The sequence below is a fragment of the Melanostigma gelatinosum genome, assembly GCF_949748355.1.
Source record: "Melanostigma gelatinosum genome assembly, chromosome: 10".
In the NCBI taxonomy this organism is placed as follows: domain Eukaryota; kingdom Metazoa; phylum Chordata; class Actinopteri; order Perciformes; family Zoarcidae; genus Melanostigma; species Melanostigma gelatinosum.
In genome coordinates, this window is record NC_136643.1 from 4,213,618 (window position 1) to 4,236,384 (window position 22,767).

At 41.4% G+C, this 22,767-nt stretch overlaps 1 protein-coding gene across 16 annotated transcripts in view; it reads right to left on the reverse strand.

Annotated features, from left to right (window-relative positions):
- Positions 1–22,767, reverse strand: part of lrrfip1a (leucine rich repeat (in FLII) interacting protein 1a) — a 44,776-nt gene that overhangs the window by 20,485 nt on the left and 1,524 nt on the right. For 7 of the 16 annotated variants that reach the window (XM_079277218.1, XM_079277217.1, XM_079277228.1 and 4 more), the window contains exons 2-7: positions 7,222–7,308; positions 2,147–2,164; positions 1,914–1,985; positions 941–982; positions 325–375; positions 110–145 (exon numbers count right to left, since the gene is read on the reverse strand). In XM_079277218.1, the coding sequence (XP_079133344.1) occupies positions 110–145; positions 325–375; positions 941–982; positions 1,914–1,985; positions 2,147–2,164; positions 7,222–7,308 (306 nt within the window). The remainder of the gene's footprint in view (positions 1–109; positions 146–324; positions 376–940; positions 983–1,913; positions 1,986–2,146; positions 2,165–7,221; positions 7,309–22,767) is intronic. The other 9 variants (XM_079277214.1, XM_079277221.1, XM_079277220.1 and 6 more) reach the window with 5 other exon arrangements.

Below are 22,767 nucleotides of genomic sequence, written 5' to 3' on the forward strand. Positions count from 1 at the left end.
GAGATGTATCATCACAAGGATAAGGCAGATTTACTGCATGCTTTGAGGTCTCAAATAAAACTGTTCTTCAAAAAACAACTCATTCCCACCACAAGTCTTCAACCCTTACCCCATCGCCATAAGCCCCAACCGCATCAAGGTCAGACTGTGCAAAAAACACATCATCATCATCAACATGTGCCACCTTGTTAAGTTACCAAAGACAGACACAAGGTCCATCGTGGTTGTTGAAAAAGCAAAAGGTGTTTGATAATCATTGAAATAAAGAGGAGCTATGAAGAATGTCTGGATTCTGAACGCATGTGCTGTTTGAGTGATACTGACCCTGACGCTGCCCCGGCTTCCCACAGACGCCCGCTCATCGTCGTCCGAGAGCTGTGTGAGAGAGTGAGAGATTGAAACGGATGGTTAGGGGTTTGGATCTTTGTGTGTGATCTGCATCAACAATTAGAGTGAACGATGATGAACGAATGATGACAGGACGTGTCCCTCTGCAACGACACATGGTTTGTTCATCTGTTGAGTATTTTATGTGACCTTTGTCATTAAGATGAGGAAAAAAGTAATTAACAGAAATTATCTTGTTGAAAACCAATGCAAAAACAAAAACTAAAAAGTCAAAGAAAACATGAAAAATCACATTTCAAAATGACTTCAGGGCTTTGCTACATACAGTACATTTGAAAGCTGGTGAGGATTGACTGACAACAAATGAATTCAAATACTTTTTTATTCTAAATATTATTATTAATTATAATAATGTTTTGGACCACATTATCTAAATCTATTTATAAATTATTATTATTACGTAATCTATTAACCTGAGGCCAAGATTTGACACTGGGTTTCACGTATTTCATTCAACTTTTTTCCAAGTGGTGGAGGACAAGGTTACAGAGGAAAGGCATGAGGAGAAGGAAACAGAGGGGGGGCTACAAACCGTTTGTATCCGTGAAGAATGTGAGTATCTCTCACTGTCCTCCTGGATGAGGGGGGGTGCACATGGAGAAGAGAAGAGAGGAGGTGAAGGGTGCCAAGGAGGAGAGAGATGTCAAAGATCAATGAGCCAGATGCATGAGGGAGGTAGAGGCACTGAATGACTGATCCCAGCGGTGACCACATGTTTGCATTTCCGCCAATAAGATTTTAAAAGTCACAATTTCTGTTTTTATTTCATTTTAGGATCTAGATATTGTGATATAGTTCACTGCAATTATTTTGGCCAGTCATTCATCAGATGGTAGACATTTGGCCGAATGAACACATGTAGACAAAATTGGGCACCAGGTTACATCTTTACGCTTTTTGGTTCATTTGAACACATTTGTACAATTCCTGCAATAAACAAATCCAGAAGTCTTTTCCAGACATGCATGTTCTTAAAACAAACTACTTGCTGAGCCAGTATTCCAGCCCACCAACCACTGAGGCACTCATGCAGAAACACAGTCACCTCAAGTTGCAACATACAGTAAATTAATTACTTTAGTGAACAACAACAGAAAAAACACTCTGCAGTTAGTCAGATTACAAGTCACACACACACTACGAGTATCCTCATTGCTGGGTTGGAAGCTCTGATGGTCTGGGACGAGTCAACCGCAGTGACTAAAGTGATGAATTCAACACAGTAAATCCTCATGCAGTCTCACACCAAAGGGGCAGATGGTCAGGCTGATTCAAAGCCAAACGGGCACCCTGCTCCTTTGAATAAATGGATTATCATAAATGGCCAAGCTTTGATTATTTATAATCTGTTATTTTCTAAAAAGGCTCAACAGGAATTATCTGGAGTTCAAAAGCACTCTGCACGCTGCAAAAGCCTCTACAGACATGAAAAACATCAGCGTCACAGAAACACATGCAGTGTTTAGTGTTTTTAGTGTCGTCACCACAGCACAGAAACACTGTACCATCCACTGTTCAATATCTCCCCTTTTGCTGTCCGCTCGGTCGTCTAATTTGGTGTCCAAGCCATAATATTTCTAAGAAGAGATGGGAAATGAGGACAAGAAAAAAGAAAAAACAGGAAAGAGAACACAGGTAACAGACTTCCATTATTTTCTTGGGCACAATTTGAAGCCCAGGATAATCGCACAACCATGCTCAAAAGAAATGAGGTGGAAACCAGCAAGAGGAGGCCTACCTTCTGCACCTGAAAGATCTACGCCGATGAGAGGTAGAGGACAAAGATTGGAGGGGATCAAATCATGAAAACAGGGACAAAGAAAAGAAACCAGCATCAAAGATGAGATGAGAAGACAGAAATTCAGACTTTAAAGAATGGCAGTCAGCGTTGTGACAGATGGCATGCAGGGGGGGGGGGGGGGGTACAGAGGCAGGTTTCTGCTAATGAGAGGTAACCCGCTGCACACCAGGACCACAGCTGAGGACCTACGAGACTGGGTTACATGGCATGTTCCCATGGTTCCTTTAGGTTCCCATGACTACAGATCTGAGTCTAGTGACAAACAGCTGGCCTCTCATACATCCTGGTACCGAAGACTTTAAGAACCAAAATGAGCCGCAGATTCCAAATTTGTGAAAATGTAACAAAAGTGAACACAGACACCTTTGCCATTATATTCCTTTATGAGGATTCTGAAGGTGTCACATGACTACAGAACCCATATGCTGCCTTGTATGGATTGCTGAGCTACACATAGTGGTTAATATCATTACATCTTTATACAATCAGTGAAACAAGCATTATACTTCTCACTGTATATAACGATTAAGCATTAAGTTGTGTCTGCAGCATGGCTTTAAACTATTACACAAGAAATGAGGACTGCAGATCAACAAAAGGAGTCTACGAGCTGAGACCACTTTCAAATAAAGAGATCATCAACATTAACAACCAGAACCCCTAAAATTCTTCTTAGCTTGCCCATTGAAGGAACAGTTTGTCATCGTTGCTAAGTCCCGCCTGCTGTGTATTTCTATTGGCCAAGTCAGCCCGGCCAATCAATAGTTTGCAGCAGACGCAAATCGTATCCCTTTTCAGTTGTTCATGAGCGGTGTAGTCGAGCTAAAACTTATACTGTTGGGCGTCCACGAAACTGTAAATGAAGACACGCAATACCCATGAAATAACAATGCACAAAACACGAAGGTTTAAAGTAAAACAATCACATTGTAATTACAAAAGTAGAGACCATGAACCGCATCTCAAGAGTCAGTAAGGGTCTCTCTCTTCCTCTCATTGATGCTCATTGACGTCCACTTGACTGAGCCACACCTCAGCATGACTCCTCTCAAGCCAAGGAACGTTTTTAAAAACACCCCTTTTTATACAACAGCAGGTCTCGTGCTCCCTGTGCTTTTAATAGCCATGTTTCTGGTGTTCATTTTTCAAATGTTTTTTACAAAATATATATGGACCATGCAAATCACAGAATCACATACAACCTACATTTTGTAAATTGTACTCGTACTTTTGGCCACACTAACATTAGGTCCCTCTCCAATAAATCATTTATTTGCCAAGATTATATCATCTGCAACCCAATTAATGTAACCTGGCTTAATGTTGATGGCGCTGTCCCCCTGATAAGAGTCTTCAACCAGCTCAGGTTAGGGTCTGTTGGAGGACTTTCAGTTGTTTACAACAACAATTTCAGGCGTTCACTCATCTCCATGAGACACCTTTCATCCTTTGAGTAATCGTGTTTCACTATTAGAGGGCACTCTAAAACTCAGTGCATTTTAATCTACAGACCTCCTCTCTAGTGTAATGCCTAACTATGATAACGTTCTGTCCTGACAATCCTTTAGCCAGAGTTCTTAAACATTGTTGAGTCGTTTAATAGAAGTAGAGCTGTCACAGAGCCTACTCACAACGGCCACACCCCTGACCATCAGTACTTGAGCAGCGACACTGTATCCTCTCGTTTCTGTCAACCTTTCCCACAACGGATAAGTCAGAGGACTTAAGACAGGAAGGCCAGTTTATCACCGTGTCAGTGAGTCACCAAGTTAAACTTAAATAAATTACATTAAATAACAGTCTGAACTGCTGTAATTAAATATGCCACAGCTCCTTTCGTCAATGAGACAAACAGTCACCGGTAGATAACCAAATAAAGATCTAGTGCAAACCGGAACGGCAACTCACAGGAGGGACCTTGTCTGCTTACGTATCTCCAATTATGAGTCTGGACAGCGAATTAGCAAGTGAGCCGCGAGTTATACAATCGGATGCATGTTCCGCTCAACTCACCGAGCTCCCATTCTGGTTCGGAGGGGTTTTCGGGCGCCCGGTGAGGGCGGCCCTCAGCCCCCTCCCTGCAAGCCGACGTCCGGCCGTCCTGCTGCCCTCAGGGTGCCAGGAAAGTTTGCATCCTCCGGCAGTCAGCAGGTAAGACCACGGCCGGTCATGTAGGCAGGATTATAACGGACGAAGCCCAGAGGTTTGAGCTCAGACCAACGGAGGCAACCACAAGGTTCTCGTTTGCTGCTATGCAGCCAGGAATCCACCGTTAAGTCCTGTCTTCAGTGAGTGAGAAAACGTCCAAAAGTCCCGACGGTGGTTGTGAGAGCGGCGGCCCATTGCTCATGTCAGCAACACGGCAACAATAACCGCTCCACCCGGCTGGACCGAGGAACACACACCCCGCTAAGCTACTTTGGAACTTGGCTAAGGGGTTTAAGGGACTCGCAAACACGCACACACTCAGCTTAACAATGCGTATGACTGGTGTGTGTGTGTGTGTGTGTGCACACGTAGATTGTTGCTGTTGGGGCTCACCGCCTGTGTTTTGATTGCTGAATAATTGAGTGCTGCTGGAATGCTGATTATCCCAGTATACCTTAATGGGAAAAGGGTTCGCTATAATTATAAGCAACAAATCTATTTTGTAAAATAGTTCCGAGGGATGTAACGTGGTGATTGTTTAAGGAAAGAGAGAGTAGGGTTGGGCAATGTGACAAAATATGTATATATTTTGAGATGATAGAAATTTGTCAATCGTCTGGGGCTTTCTTTATAGTTTGAAACTGGGGTACAGTAGCCTACCCTTTGATTATCTCTAATGCTGTACACCCATGGCTAGGATTTCTTCATGGCGTGAGTTACATTTCTTTTTTACAACAATGTGACTAAGTACCTTTATTATTCCAGGTATATAATTCACAAGATTTGCCAAAAAGCTGACATTCCCATTTGAGCATTTTATCTGTTATCCGTTTGTCAATTGAATTTCAAGCATTATATTGTTATATTATATCGAAACAGTACATATACTGTGATAGATGATAATGCCAACCCCTAGCAAAGGACTTATAACAACTCCAATAACAAGAAACAATGTTAGACCTTCTCAAGTCAGCTCTTCTTCGTAACCTAAGGACTATGATGTCAAAGGCCACCAGGGTTACATGTAAATACAGTTTAAGTGGTCTTATTAACCTCCAGATCATCTCTGGACAGCCATACATGTTACATTTGTAACATGTATGTAACATGTACCTGTGTTACATTTTGACAGGTGAGAGGCGTTTATTTGTGTGTATGGGATTACACCAGGCTAAGAAAAGTGAGCTGGGAAAAGCACAACTCCCCATGCTGCAGTTAAGAGGCGCTAAACCAGATAAAGAGAAAGTTAAGTAACACTCCACTGACCTGCAGTCCAAACACACACTCACAAGTCTCTGCTCTGCAGCTGTTTCAGAACAAATCAGAATGTAGTGCCGGGGCCAACACTGGCACTGGAGGTGCTGGTCTCAGAGGGCGCAAAGCGGAGTTTTAGGATGCCTTTGGTCTTTCTACTTCACTGTGACGTGTAAGCTTTGCAATACATATTGGTACATGTAATACCTCTTGTGTGCAACAGGCCCTTTTGATTAAGGCCTAGTTATTCCTGGAGGGAATCACCCAATCAGAGGCCTCCAGGTATCAACTGCAGAGGCTACAGATGTCCCAAGAGGCAGAGCTACGCTAAAACAACCACGATAACAACCAACCATGTGCGTGTAGGTGACATTTTGTCCATATTTAAAACTGTCCTTCCAGACATGTATATTACAGATAACAGACTGTAAATAACTGTTTTACTGTGGTTTAGATTAAGAATCAGTTAAAACAAAGGTTAAACAACATAGAGTAGCAGGTGTGACAGTGTGCTTTGGTTTTTTGTCCCCACAACCTCTTGTCATTTCAAGAACAGATCCGAGCAAATGTGTGACTTGACAACTTTCCATAAAAAGCCTTGGAAGTTTTTTGTTATTTTTATTTGGCCTGATTTGAAGTGGAAAAGGTTTAAACCCTTCTCGAGAATTAAGTGAGGAATTAAGTGAGCCTCTTTGAGGACTTTCATCACATTGCTTTGGCTGACCGTGAGCTAAACTTCACAGCGGGAAGCTACACTGTAAAGAAAGCATCCACGTTTACTGCCACTGAACTTCTTTATTACTCGTTTAATGTTTCCTAAACCAATGGAGCCTTATGACTAAGACATAAACTATACAACAACACATTACATATGCTTGACACATTGCTTTAACACAAATCCACTTTCATCAGGACAGTGTTTGGAATGAGATGAGCGGCACAAGTGATGTCTTATCTATATTCCAGATGTTTTGCATCATTTTGAGAAAGATCCAATGTTCAGATGGCCTCTAAGAATCAGTCAATGGTTCATTTTGGGTTTTGCAAATTCCTTTTTTGCAGTGTAATAGTTATTTTGATGAAGGTTATGACATTTGAGAACAGAAGTGATTTATAGGGATGTGGGTGTTTTATCAATTCATCCTGAATCACTTTCTACATAATGTGTTTCTTTCCATTTTCTTGCACTTTCTATGAACTAGAAAATCCCCGGCGGTTGTCTGTTTTACACCTCTGACCCATAACCCCCCGGGATTTAAGAGTCCCAGCTGAAGAGTGTAAAGCAGTGTTGGCAGGAAATGCTTTAGCTCTGAAGTGCCAACAACAACGTACCAACAACACTGACAGAATCATTTTGTTTTTCTAGGGTCATGGATTATCAAGCTATGTGGCAGACAGCAGCACCTAGTGTGACAAAACGTGAATGTAAAAATGTGGCATGAATACGCTGAACTACCGCCGATGTTAAGCTGTTTAGTATATACAAGTGTTAAAAGAAGTGATACATGGATAGAACTCTTCAAACCAACATATGCCACCAGGCCGTACGACGGGCCGCGAAGCCCTTCGCAGTCACAGTTGTAAATGTGAGGGTGTGTCTGGACTGGTACCTCTTTCTGCTGTCGCTCCAGCTCCTTCATGCGGATCTCTCTGGCCTCTGCCCTTGCTGCCCTCTTGGCTGCCAGCCTGGCCTCGGCCTGAGCGGCAAACGGAGAAAGAAATAGAAAGAGAGAGAAAATAGAAAGAAACAACAGAAAAAGAGAAGTAAGATAGCTGCCAATTTAGCTGGACTAAAGTGGCACACATCTAGACATCTATAAATGCTGAACGCGTGTGACCAGAGGTCCAGTTCCTTGACAGAGTTCTTAATAGACGTGTGAAGTTTTGTGGTTTAATGGTTGGGAAGTGAATGCGCCATACGTTTCAGCATCTGTCACAGTCTGAAGAGTAAACGAACCCTTAAACTAAAGTTGTAGGGTTCATTGAATCAGTAAAGACAATCAGAAAATAGACTCAACACTGCAGTATGTGGCAGTAGACTGGACCACCAGTGTTGTAGCAGTGTCTATAAACACAGAATATCACGGGTCCTTTGAACTGTGAACAGATGTAGTGGACTGTATTTAGAAGTATACAGCCTTGTGGGAATGCAAAGACTAATGCAGAAACAACGACGTGTAAATGTGCGCATGTATTTAGATTTCTGTATTTGAAGGCATTCCCTCTGCTCCACTCAGCACAGGGGCAAGAGCAGGGCCTTCTCCTTAAAAGGACCTCTCTGAGAGCGCGTACGCTGCATGACGGTGCGCTACACAGACTGTGTGTGTGAGCGTTTCCTTCCTCTAGCTTTGTGGCCGACACTATGCGGTTGCAGTCTGTTTGCCTCTGGGCGGGGTCGCTGCAATCCCTCCAACCAGCGCACTAATGCGTTTCCCCAATGTCAGTCATTGTGACCAAGTAACAGGAAAACACCAAGAAAAGAGTCTGTATTGAATACTATCCCGTTCTCACTGCACAGCCATGTCAGGCAAGACAAAAACAAGACAAAGTAAAACATGTCCGGTTCCAGGAACTAAAGGAATCTCATCTATCTCCAGGAACAACCAGATGAATCCAAATTCAACTCTTTCTGTCATTTGTACTTCTTGCAGTATGTGGGCTGTATGTCTTAACACTTATTTTCATGCTGGTCACTAGTGAGTATGCACGTTTTAAGACACTTCCGCATTGGTTTCACTTGTCAGAACTTTTTTTATCACTTCTTTATAAAAAAAAAAAAATACATGTCTTTGTTCCTTATAGCACATTCTAAAATGCAATTGTATTTGATGCAAGTGTCATATAATGATACAATTAAATATATTCAATTATAATATTATAGTTTAAAAATGTTGTTAATATTTGATTATATGTTAGTATGTGAGTGATGTCACAATGTGTTTGACTAGGAGTGCCGGTTGCTCTCTCTGCTGTGTATCTGCTGCCCGGATTCATTACCATAGAACATCTGTATTATGTCACTCGATGGCGGTGTATGTCGTCTATGCTGTGAGACGTACCACCTCCACTGCATGTTCCCCAGCTTTATATTCACTCATCTGCCGCTAATGTAGGTAGTCACCACGCAAAAGAAATGACAAAGTGTGGCAATATTGTCATAGAATATGACTTATCACAAAGCGACTGCACTGTCATGGTTGCTGCTTTACCCTGTCCGCATCCTGTGTCACTTCACTTCATTGCAGCAACGCTTGTTTTCCGTACATTAAGCGTGTACGCTCTTGAAGTTATAGATGCAGGATTGAAGTTACGAGCTCTGAAGTCTGCAGACTTCCATAATGTCCATCGGCTTGAATCAGCTCTTGAAGGGGTTCAGCGTTGGAGAGATGGGCGACAGAGGCCTAAAATGTTGGAACAGCAGGCTTGTTGCTGCATCAGTAGAGATGTTTTTACCCTGCAGCAAGCTGTGTGTGTGCTAAACACCTGCTCAAATTTGTGAATGGGTACCAAGACATCCATTTAAAAAAAAAAAAGAAAAAAGAACGTTGTCCTCAGTAAACACTCACTATAACTAATAAAGATTCATCTGAGCGATGACGGAGGTATTCCAGAAATAGCCCTTACTGATTGCCGTTCCCCCCCATCGCTCACTCACTGACCTTAAACGGCATTTCCTCTCAGTCAATGATTGCCCATTGTCCTTGGGATTCTTAACATTTGTGCCCGTTTCAGACGCACACAACGCCTGTACCTGTGCCGAGGCATCTCCACTGAAGCGTACAGGGTCCCTCTCTTAAAACGCATCATATCTTACATGACCCTTGTGGTTGACAAAGTTGCAGCGTCAGAGGAGCAACATGACGTCAGTCTTTTGGCCTCCAGCAGCATAAATACAGCTCGTAACCTCCGCTAACATGGCCACTTTGCTCTCAGGAGGACGGAGCACTGATTCTCACGAACTCCAGCTAACAAGCTAAGGGGTCAAGAACTTTTACTCTTTTTTGCATTCGTCATGAACATTAACTTGTACATGACCTATTGACGTAATTTGAATTAAGGGCAAGAGAAACAAAGTAAAGACATGTTACTCAATATCAATCGGTGTGGGTTGGAAATAATTGGAAAATATGTAAAGAGCCGTTTTAAATGTAGGTGTCAGATGGGTGGGTGCTACAGTACCACACACAATACAACACAATACAATAAGTGCCAGGACATGCAGACAATCATATCATACGGGGTAAGACTTTCCTGTGAATGAAAACTCACTTGACACTCTCTGAATTGTCCGGATGCAGTAAACCCCACCCAACAACAGCAAGCGGATCAGGAAAAAAACAACTAAGAGTAATTTCCAAGTCTATTACTCATTTTGTTTCTCACATTCTGCAATCACCTCTTCTGTAATCCTCTGTTTAAACGGTGACATGACTTACAATATGGCTGAGAGAAGATTCAGAAAACAACACAAACCCATTGTAGAAATGTAGGCTGCTTCGAGTACAATATTGGTTCTTATAACAGCAGTCAACTTATTTGGACCGGGTACAGTTCTATCAAATATCTCTACGTACTCTTAACTCTCAGGGCGAATTAAAGAGAGACAATCGAGTATTGAAAACATTTCAATTCAGAATCGATGAGTCATCTGATCGGCTCCTCTGATCAGCCTAATTAGAGACCACCAAGCAAACTATTTAGAAGGAATATCAGCTGAGAACGATCGTTAATCGGAGCACCCCGTGACCTGATCAAAATGTGACAACATGCTTCAGCAAAGCCAACAGAAAATAAAATAAAAGGGCAGGACATTTACTCTACAAAACAAAAACATGTGGATGGATATAGCGCTTCATAATGCTGTGTTCTTTGAGTCAACGGAACATTGGAGTAAAGGGAACGGGCCTTTTTATCGTAAAAATGAACCGGTTAGTTGCCGGTTAAAGTGAGCATTCAGACTTTCCTGCCTCCTATAAATCATGTGCAAAGTTGTGTTCCTGCCATTTTGTAAACTGTCAGTCTCTGAACTGGTAGTTTCAGTACTAAATGTGTGAGAGTAGCGGCACAGCAAAACCCTCTTACAACTAAGAGGTGTGAAAGATTTCATCATCTAGATTCTAGACATTACTGTGTACCTTTTTTATTGGGTGAGACTGCTGCGTATGCTTAAAAAATAAATAAGGGACACGGGTTCATTTTTGACGACAGAATCATTGAACCACTGACTACTTTAAAAAACAAAACAGGCTGACTAGAAAACGACTGTTTCTCTGAAAACAACAAGATGCCACCAGAGTTGTTGTGGAGCATCAAATTCCACCCACCTGGTGTACTAAACAACTTAAAACAAATGCCGGGACGAATACTGTACAAACATTGTGTTCCTTAAAAACTATTACCGGTAGTTTGCCATTTGTATACAATTCTTTCTTGATGGGGAATGAAGATAAGAAAATAATAAGTAAACTATATAATGTATTTCTATCTATGAATCTACATAATTCCCCACTGATAAAACAGAGATGGGAGGCGGAAATCAACAAGATCATACCACCGAAGACCTGGGAGGAAATATGCACAGAGGCACACCTAGTTTCAAACTCCTGGAGAGAATTTAAATGGAAAATAATCACCAGATTCTTCAGAACACCAGAAATAGTAGCAAAGATGGGCCCAACACATTCCAACTTGTGTTGGCGGAACTGTGGAACACGTGCTGCCAATCACACACATATTCTTGCTATGCCCTAAGTTAAATGCATACTGGAGACGTCTTTGATGCCCTCAAAGAGATATTCCAACAGGACATCCAACAAGACCCCACAGTAGCACTCTTGGGAGAGATACCTGAAGGCCTGGATGGGAGGGCCAAAAAATACCTTCTGAACATACTACTCACAGCAGCATTGAAGGGTATAACCATCAGATGGCTAAAACCTGATCCCCCTACATACAACATATGGATCCAAAAGGTATGGGACATCTATCAAATGGAGCAAATCACATATTCATTAAGGCTCCAAAAGCCTATTTTACTAAACGATGGGGTCCTGTCATAGCATTATTAATACAATGAGGGTTATTACTATATGTTGCTCAATCTGGTTGAACTGATACCTGTTAACTCTCTCTATACACACACACACACACACACATTATACACCATCCTCTCTGAAAAGCATATATAGCACCTACAATACTACATTCAGGAGTGGACAATTGTTATTTCTTCATCCCTTGTTTTTTTTATTATGAATGCATGTAATCTATTATCTATTCTTATTATTTTCCCCCTCTTTTTCTCTTGGAGTGAGCAAGTAATGCTGGATCTGATGTTTGTTGTTCCTTCTGTGCGTTGTACACTGTACCTGAATATCATGTGTACCAAGACTACATACAGCTGAAACAAAGAAAGTAACTGTTTGAAAATGCATGTTGTTATGTTGTTGAAAACGAACTAATAAGCGAGTTCAGAGAAAAAAAAAGTACCTTCTTGTAGTTATTAAAATACACCAGTATGTCAGTCAATGTGAGTGAGTGGAATCCTGGATCATCAGACTGTCCAGTCCACACATGTACAAGTGTGCACTGTGGGTGCCTCTAGTCACAAAGATGCATCTAAATGGGCCAAAAGACAGAATCCCACATCATCCTTCCTCCTCCTGTGCAGCTATTTATACTGACCTACATGCTCTCTCTTTCTATCAGAACTGCTCTAATTCAGCAGTATTTCAACAGGGTGACTGTCCTCTGAGAGCAAATGAGCTAGTTCATTACAAAAATGGATGCTCTCACAAGATCGGGCACAACCTTTGAAACGTTAAATGCTGATAAAGAAAATAACTGAAGACTTTAGGGCAGGGGTCTCAAACTCATTTTCACTCCGGGCCACATCAGCATCATGGTCGCCCACAAAGGGCCGGTTGTAAATGTAACTACTCCTACCATATTGTTAAATAACTCTCCGCATTTGATTATTGTTTATTCAAGTGTTAAAATATTGTACATGCAGTTATACAAATGTAAAAATATAGTTAAGCACATTTCTGTTATTATAACTTAAATCTTTTTAATTTAGGGTTAATAAACCCACATTACTCTATCAAAGATCAAACTATTAAAGAAAATATCAAAGACAAATATCAAACAACTTATTATAATAACTTTGTTCAAAGCTTAAAATCCTTTCAAGGGTGCGTTTGCACAATCCCATGAAGTATTTCATGTGTTTTAAAGCCACGTTTAAAGTAGTCTTCAATGTACTCACAATACATTTCCATGTCAAATGTACAGTAACCAGCCAAAGAGCTGCTTCTATGATTGTGTGTTTAAGTATCTCATAATTTTGACTTTCAATCTCATAATTTTGACTTTCAATCTCATAATTTCGACTTTGTATTTCATAATTTCGACTTTCAATCTCTAATTTCGACTTTCAATCTCTCATTTAGACTTTCAAGCTCTCATTTAGACTTTCAGGCTCTCATTTAGACTTTCAGGCTCTCATTTAGACTTTCAGGCTCTCATTTAGACTTTCAAGCTCTCATTTAGACTTTCTATCTCATAATTTAGACTTTCAATCCCATAATTTAGACTTTCAATCCCATAATTTTGATTTTCAATCCCATAATTTTGACTTTCAATCCCATAATTTTGACTTTCTATCTCATCATTTAGTATATATATATATATATATATATATATATATATATATATATATATATATATATATATATATATATATATATATAAAATATATATATATATTTTTTTTGCTTTTTTTTTTTTTAGTTCACATTTCAAAATTGTAAAGATGTTTTCCTTCAAGATGGTCAATTCAAAAATAAACTCTACAAATCAATGCTGCTCAGATTTTTTTCAATATAACATAGTGTCGTACTTCCTTAAAGTTACTATATGAAGAACTTAAAATATTCTGCAAACAAAACCTCATGCAATTAAATGATTAAACTGGGGCAGAAATTCTACACTTATTGGTTTAAAATGGCACTTTTCAGGTGCACATATAGTGTGTGACCACAAAGGACAGACCTATCGGCCTGGCTTCTGTCGACCTGAACCCTCGTGTCTACTGACAATCGATGAGGGCGTCCTGTCTTCACGTCCCTCCAGAACTACATGCCAGTCTGGTGCGACTCATGTCTCCAGTGAGCTGAATTCCCACGGCCCGAGCCAGCCTTCATCAACCAAAATGGCCGGGAATTTTCATGACCGCGGGCGCTGACAGGCAGGACAAAGACAAGTTTCAAATGAGGTGGGACTATTGAGTGGATACAAACAGTTTGCCTGTTATCCAGTTAAAGGTTATGATGACTAACTGGAAAAAAGCACTTGTTTCCTCTTTGAAAACCTTATAAAGCACCCAGATGTTGCTTAAAGGGGGAGTGGCTCAACTCACACTATTAAAGCCATAGACATGAGTCAACTGAACAGACGTCTTTTACTCACAAGGGGCAGAGGAGGATACATTAAGCCTTTGTTTCCAAACCCTTACGAACTCTCTTGCTCACAGAGAAAAATACACCGACACCAAGCATGAAAAATCACTTGGTTCATGCGGATGGTGAAGTTCAATTATGTGAACATCGTCAACGACCAACGGGTGTGCTCTCTCCAGCACCAAACAGGAAGCAGCAAACCGGGTGGACAAGGAAAGGACTCGGGGAGTCTCAAGGACGTGAACCAGTGGCCAGAACAGTTTTTATGAATGTATTTCCACATGGAGCAGGATGGGAAATAATAGTTGTAGTCTTGCCAATAGTGACCCTGCAAGATCCCCAGTCTTTGCAAAATCTTATAACATATAATATAATAATCCAATAGCCTCTGACTAAAATTCTGTCACTTATGACACATTGTCTTTATGTTTGAGGGTGTCAGACTTTAGTCTCGTGTTCTATTGTATGGAAGGCACAATGTGAACTGAAATGTCATGATAGCAAAATTCTAACTAAGGTTTTTATTATTCTCTTTTTTTGTACTGGAAAATAATGAATGAATGTATCAAAGATGATTCTTGACTTTGGAAATTGTGGGTTGGCATTTTTCCAACTGTTTTACACAGCCTTTATCAGGGGATGGGGTTTGCTCAGTTGTCAGTTTAGTCAGTTTAGTTGCAGTGATATTAAGCATGAAAGTTCATTCTGGACTTTGGAAAAATCAATTCAAAGTACAGAGCAAACTCCTTCCAATGACGAAGACTGTTGAAAGCTCCAAAAAAGAAACTAGTGAGCGGACCTTCAGTTGGCATTGCTTTGTCAAATCACTCAATTTGTTTGCATGGCAAATTCAGCCACATACTATGGAGTATATTAAAATATGTATTGTATATAAAACCATGGACAAAAATGGATGTACTACAATGCAAAACACAGCAGACAATGAACAGATGACTACCTGTTACAGTAGCACATATCCTTCTCAGTGTCAGGAAGATTCAAGACATTCAAGATTAGTAAAGGATGGACTACCGTCTGCTTCTCACTGGAAAGAAAAAGGCTACTGGTGCGTACATAGTTATTTGATGTTTTCCCTCAATAGGACTAGTAGATATCTATATCCACTCGCATAGCAGAGTATAATCGCTTACTGTCGATTTTCAGTGTAGTGTACTCACACAGCCATACAACTAAACCGCAGCTGCACCACAAACATCTGGAACAGCTGTAGAGCTCTGAGCACCGCAAACAAACTAGTTAGCCACTGTGAGGGCTGCAGCATGTCGGGAATAAAACAAATCATGTGCTTCAAGGATTTCCAAAAATAGAAATCAAGCGAGGCAGCTGGGTTTTAACAGTGAAGAAATGCAATGAAACCATCGAAACCTTATTATAGTGTCGGGGAAACAGCGCCTTCCATAGAAGTAGCAATAAAGTGTTTCATGCCCAGCACATTAATATTATTAATAATCAGCAGAAAATCCTGAAGCATTCCTCTCAAGAAACTGTGGGTCTTACTACATAAAGACTGTAGTGTACTGTACAGACCACTTCTCTGTTAGTAAACATGACGTATTTTTGTGGGCAGAGCCTAGGTCGAGGCAGAATAATTCTGTGAACATGTTGGGTACCGCTGGCTAGCAAGTTTTGTTGGCTTGTTTTTTAGCTCCTTGTTCATCTCCAGAGGTGGCTAGTTAGCTAGCTAGTCTCTGGAGCTCCTGCCTGCTCTCCTCACCAAGTAGTCTCTTAGCGCAGAGTAGTAAGATAGAGGGCGGAATTAGCAAGCTAGCTAGAAGCCTGCCGTCCGCTAGTTAGCTTGCCAATACCACCGTGCTTTGATGCTACACTGGTTACAGAAAACAAGCCCAACAGTGGGCCATCTCTCTGATTGTTCAGCCTATTAGCAACATTACTCTTTCCTCTGTTTTGCCTCTTGCTAACACTGGGACATAATCATGACATCAGGGTTTTTATGACCATCACTTGAGATATTCTGGTTGTTACTCACATGTTTGTAATTAGTTACACACTATGGGGCCCTCACTGTTTTCTTTGAAAGAGTAATTGGAAGCTTCTTGTAGCCTGAAAACAGTGCCTCGGGCAGCAACAGTTTATGTTGCAACTCTGACTGCTACTAAAGCATGATGGGAGACAGCGATGCCTCACAAGAAGTTACACAATGCAGCTCTGTGTGCGCAGCGAACAACAGGAGATCGGTTGCAGAAAGAACTTTCTGTGACAAAGGATGATTTATTTCTTTACGCTGCATGCAGGGGGTCACACACTTTCAAACAAATATGTTTTACTCCCTTGCCTCTGAGCAATGACCCAAGTACATGCCTTGCTCACAGGCACACTGACATGGTTTAGTAAAGGGAGACTGTGACGGGCTGTGACTTCAGGGATCCGGCGACTTTTCACATTAAGTTTATCCTACTCGTCACAGGGAGTACTCCAGCGTTTTCTACATCTTAATAGAGGAGGTTATTTTCCCACACCTTCTCGGTTCCCAACTGGCACCATGAGGCAGCTCACATTCAGTTCAGGACTGTGCAGCCGGCCAACAGGGCAGTGAAAGGAAAAACTCACTCCGAGGAATTTGTGGGCATTCACCACAGTCAAGGCTCTTTTCTGTCCTGGTCCTCAAAATGATGGCAGGAGTGAACTCCCCACTGACATCTGGACAGCAGAGTCATTGCCCAACTTACACCGCAGGGCGGCAAACTCAACTCTTGAGACTACACCCCATGCTTGCACTTCCATCTCATTTCTTAGAAGAAAACTTGCACTGTAGCTCTCTGAACATAGCTGTTAATTGTGGCAAACACAAGTTTATGATACTTGTGTTTTTCTCAGCAAGATAATATTCATAAATTAACACCACTAAGATTGTTTTAAGTGTAAATGTAAATTGCTGAAAGTAAAAAGCTAACGTTAGGCTATAGACAAACTATACCAAGCTAGCAAGGCCATTTTAAAGATGTTAAAAGCTTCAAAATTCACAAGCTGGGTACATACTGACGTATTTTATATTGTAAAGAAAACGTTGAAATATCTCATGCCTGTGTTAACTGCAAACCTTGTTTCAGGCATCTAATCAAACATCCATAGAGTACTGGAAGCACAGAAATAAGAACTCATTTCTGGGTGTTAGGACTCATTCCTGCAGCACTACTTTATTGAAGTTGCTTTGAACAAAAGCAACCAAATGAATGTTATGTAAAGTAACAAACATTGTAATTTAAAGGGTAATGAAGTAAGCCATGTATGTACAGGGCTCGACAATAATAGTGTCCATGGTGCATCTCCTATGGTGTGTAATTATAGACCAATGTTCAAGAGGCTTATCAGAATATCTGTTTTCAAGTGTTCCTAATCAAATATATGATCGTATATATCATTATTTAAACAGGATTTAAATGAGATAATCTGGCAACATGTCTGTATTATTAACATCGCCTTGCAGTCAGGAGTGGTATCGCCCCTGCGTCTTCATCAAATTGAATAAGTGCACCCCCACCCTTAGTGTACCTGATTTGATATATTGTAATACCTGTACTCCAATTCCTCTGAGCCACACACACACACACACACACACACACACACTTTCCTAAACTGTGGAAAAGAACTCAGGCCTGGACAAATAAACAGGAAGGAGTTTGTGATAACAATCTGTACGGCCTGTGCATGTGATGATGTAATCAAGAGGAAGCCAGAGAATGCAGAGCCTCCACTTCCTTTAAAGGAGACGCAAGTCAGACGAGCCAAGCCTAACTGAAGCCGGTGGTTTGTGTATATACACTTATCAGGAAATGCACACGTAATTAGTTTGGACCATTAATGTTTGTTTAAGTACTTGATGGCATAATGGGTGTTCACTGGACAATGTCAATCTGCTACAGACATGTTCTGGGTGTCACAGCTGTTTGATTCGCCCAAAGTGCAACTGCAGGAAACTTAAAGTGCCATGTTTAGAGGTGAAGCACATTTAAAACTTCTAAAAAGGCGGTAGATTCTTATTCTCGTACAGGGATAGTGTGACAAAAGTTCACTATTTATTCAGTGCAGAGTTCTACTGTTGGCTGTCATTGTGTAAATGTGTGTTGCTTGTCTCCAGCATTAAAGATTAACTTGGCTGTGGCTACGTGAGGGACTGACTAAGAATGAAAAAGGGGGATTGTGTGGTGGGCTTCCCCTTCCTCACCCTAATCCACTCTAAACACTATTCTCTTCAACGCTTCACTGAGCTTCTGACAACCACCGAGCACCAACCTGGAGACTTAATCCGCAGTGTGGGCTGACCCCTCAAACTCACGCAGACAAAACAGACCATCAACAGAAACATGGGAGGTCTGCTATGAATGACTGTGGCTAAACACAACAGTAATCCCATCATTCAGATTACTGGGAGTAATAATTATTTTATTTATTGATTTACCAGGAACAGTGCACATTAATCATTATTTCAGTTTCCACCTCAATGTAAAGTGCGAGAGTCAGCTGGAGAGATCATTTTTCATCCATTCAGCAGACGGTTCATTCAAATGAGGAGGAGCGAAGCATGTTGTGGATGTTGTGAATAAACGTCTCAGAACCACGTCTAGTCTGTTTCTCGAGCGATGTCAGCTGCCACCTATTAACAAGAGCAAACTACATACTAGACCAAATGCAATGTGACTAACAAATAAGAGCAACTCAGCAGATCTGCAGTTTTGTGCGCTCACGTCGCGCCACGGATCCAGAGCGATGATGGGACGTTCTGCGAGTGTATTTGTCGAACACCACGCCACCTGGTCTATATTACACTTCACTCAGCCCTTTCTCACTTTGGGCTGATGCACATACATGAACCAAAACAGCAGGTGCACTTGTAGATGCCCACACAGTCCGTGCACCGACCACTTTCCACTTGCGAGATTGAAATAGGACCTGGAGTCCCGCTGGCCCTCGCTGACACGTTAGTTTAAACTGCTGGCTGCTGTGTTCTCTTGTATGTGTTGAACCCAATTACTTATTACTTGTCTCACTATAGGATTGTGGTTTACAGGAGACACCCCACCCAGAGGGGCAGCTTACAGAGATCTACTGTACGTTGGATAACTAATGTGTTTGTACTGTTCATTTGAACTTTTACACTATATGAATGATCTTCACTCAAACCAAAACAATACATTTTCAGGTCTTTTTTTCCACTCTAATAGATACAGATTGGTGGTATTTGCCCAGCTTCCATTATTAACAACATAAAGAACTTCACCAAAGCAGCTCTGTTATAAGTAGAACATTGGACATACCTATGTAATAACTTGAGTTTCGGACAATTTCACTTTAAAAGTGCACAAATGTAGCTTGGATGGACTTAAATACAGAAGTACATCAACAAGCTGGAATCTCCATCAGCAAGATCTAGCATGTGGGGATCTGATTAATCCTTTTTACCAAATTGTCCTGTTGTCCTCAGAGCTGTGTGATGAACTGGTTGGTAAATTACCAAAACCAAAAGCTGCAGCTGCCTGCTCATCAGAGTAGACACTACAGCTGACCGGGTAAACGTCCAACATTTTAAATGACCTAGTGATGGCGCTAGATGTAAAGCAAAGGGGTCACCGGTTCATCCAGAGAGGAACATGAGTTTCTGCTCCAACTGGAACGGCAATCCATCCAATAGTTGAGACATTTCACTGGAAATCACAAATGTCAACCTTGTGGTGGCAGCCTTCATTAACAAAGTGGTAAAACCTCACCCAGTACTGGCTGTATTTGGTGTACTCACTTCCACCCTTGCAAGGTTCTTAACCCTTTGAGCAAGTAGATCAGTTCTAGTGGACTGGAATCAGGCGTTATCTGAGATTGCATGGACTTGAGTATGATGCATTCAAGCTCTATTCAGTAAAAATGAGTATTGGGTGATGCAAAATTATGAAGCCATGATGTGTTCAAATGTTATCTTGTAAAATGTAGTTTTTAGTGAGAAACTTGAATATACAGTAGTTTGATGTTTGCATAGCCATTTAAAACAGATATTAGAGACAATAATGACCTGGTTAACTTCCCAACACTAGCTCGAAGCTACTTATAATATATATCTAAAATGACTTATTTAATGACCGAATTAAAAATGTATTTTTTTTAACAAAGCAAATATTTAAATCAAAATACAATTCTGTAACAATGTGTGTTTTTAAGGAAATAAATTGTAATTCTTGGAAAGAAAATCAGAATTGGCAAAGAAAATTACAATCGATGAATCTCTATACATTACATTGATCAAAGATGTTATGAAACACCTTAAACTGGAAAAACTCAGATTCACGTTACGAAAAATTCCATTGTACGCAGATCAGAACTGCGTCCATAGCAGCGGTCTGTTATTTATAGCAGCGTAGAATACCGGGACCAGAATCGAGCATTCAACAAAGCCCTGTAATACTTCAGAGCAGTGAAGGTCAGTATGATGGTAATGAATGTTTATACTGTGTGACATGGGCAGGGAAACAACTCCCTAAAGTGCAGAATTACTACAGCTCTGGTAGTCTGTGCTGACAGTCTTTCCTGCTGTGTGGTCTTCTCCCATTGGGCCCACGCTTGGTCCGGTTCACAGTATTGACAGCTTGTCTGAGCCCTGTGATACTGAGGGGAGTTAGAGTAGAGATATGTACCGCAACACGACACTGATGGACCACGTCTATGACCTGAAACAGCAGCTTCAAACTACCAACTCTCCAACCTTCTGCTCGCCACAGAAAAGCTTTCCACAGCAGTGCCAAACGACTCCATGCAGCGACATGCTGTTCCCGTGCTGGTGGGATGGCCAGTTGGTGAGCCATGTCCCTCCTCCTCCATCCCCATCCCCCACCAACAGACCCAATCTAAAACTAGGGTGCAGCAACAGCTGATCTTTCAGGAGAGTCTATTTTTAAAACTCTGTTGCAGAACGGGCCAACTCATCAGGGCTGACATACCATCCTGTCAGAGGACTGCCAGTGAGGGACTTGACCCCTCTGCTACTTAAAGGCACAGACTTTCTCTCTGCTGCACATATGTGACAGAACACTGGCCACAATTAGGAGCTGTAATTGTTGGAGTTGGGCCTCAATGCACACAAGAAAGAGAATCTCATGTTCGGCTATCGTGCATCTGCTGACCAACTGACCGACTGTGCGTGAGCTCTGTCAAACTCCTCGTCTCCTCAAACATTCAGCCTCCCGCCACTGCAAATAGACTACGACAAGAAACGATGGCCGGCTACAGGAATGTGCAACCTCAGATACTCTGACCCTGCTGTGCAAATGGTCAGCTCAGCAGTTGAGAGAAGATAACATTCAAAACAGCCAGACCTCGGTCGGCTTTCACCACAGCCATCGCAGCTGAGGAGTGACGACAACAGAGTGTGTATGTCAGTTAACAGTGACATGCAAATAGGATGAAACATCCGGGTCGGCTGAGCACAGACACAACTTCCTCCCAAAAACTGAAGCAAGCTGCCCTGAATCGGGGCGATGGCTGTGATGGGGGCGTTCAGGTTTTCATGCTCATCACCTCACTGTAAGAAAAACTCAAATTTAGCTGGGTAACCGGCAGCAGGATCCATGCCGAGTCATGCTGAGTCAGAAATGGGAGAACCTGTGTTCATTGCTCAGTATCGCACAGATATAACATGCTCAGAGAAACCCACTCTTCTCCTTATACTACCATGGTCCTCTCTGTGGAAGTCTGTTGTAAAAGATGTGCAGTCTATCGCTTTAACTTACCTAGGAAGGAAGTAAAAAAAAACATCTTCTCTTACATAATTAGAAATGATTGACGACAACATGATCATAGAATAATGCAAACACATCCGTAGGGAAAACAAGCTAGCAAGCAGGTCTACTTTAGCATCGGAACAAACATGCTAACCACTTTAACTTTATTCAACCGTTTAAAACAAGTCGGAAAGAAAACAACTTTATGTACCTTCATCCAAACTGAAGGTGCTACAATGGGATGTGGACTTGGGGGATTTCCACGACATAACCTGGAGCAGTATGCTCAAAATATTCTCATCCATAAACCATTCAAACGTTAATATGATCCTGAACGTAACTTGCCCATTTCAGATGGCAATCTTATCTGTTTTAGGGAGCTTTGATGGACAAACAAGCAGTTTATTCTAAGCTACTGGAATAAAGGAGAATGTTCAAATATTTTTCTTTGTGATAAATTACTGGAAAACTGGTCGACTTTGCTTTAGTTTCTGTACATGGTTGTCATTTAGCTTTGATATTAAAACCCAAATATTGATTTTCTGCCCGTGTTTCACACCTCGAGAACAGACAAAGCGTGCAGGGTGTCACACTTCAAGAGAGGCTGGCTTTAGTCCTCCTGACGACACACGAGGTTATTATTCCTACCACAAAACATTCATCTGTCCTACACTAGACGCAGCACAATGCAGAGATTAGAGACCTGGAAACAGTGGAAACCTGTCACAACACGACGTTAGAAACAACTGTGTGGAGCTGCTGCCCACATTCGGTCTTGCATTATTGAGGGGTAGCCCAACGACTCCTGCGGGTTAGCACATGAAAGGCCTATTTCTTACAGTACAGTAAACTATTATAATTAGCTGCTGGTCAAAAAGAACTGAGTCCTGACACACTGCTGTATTCTACTGCACAGATAGATCTTCCTACAATGATTACCATAACCCCATTGTAA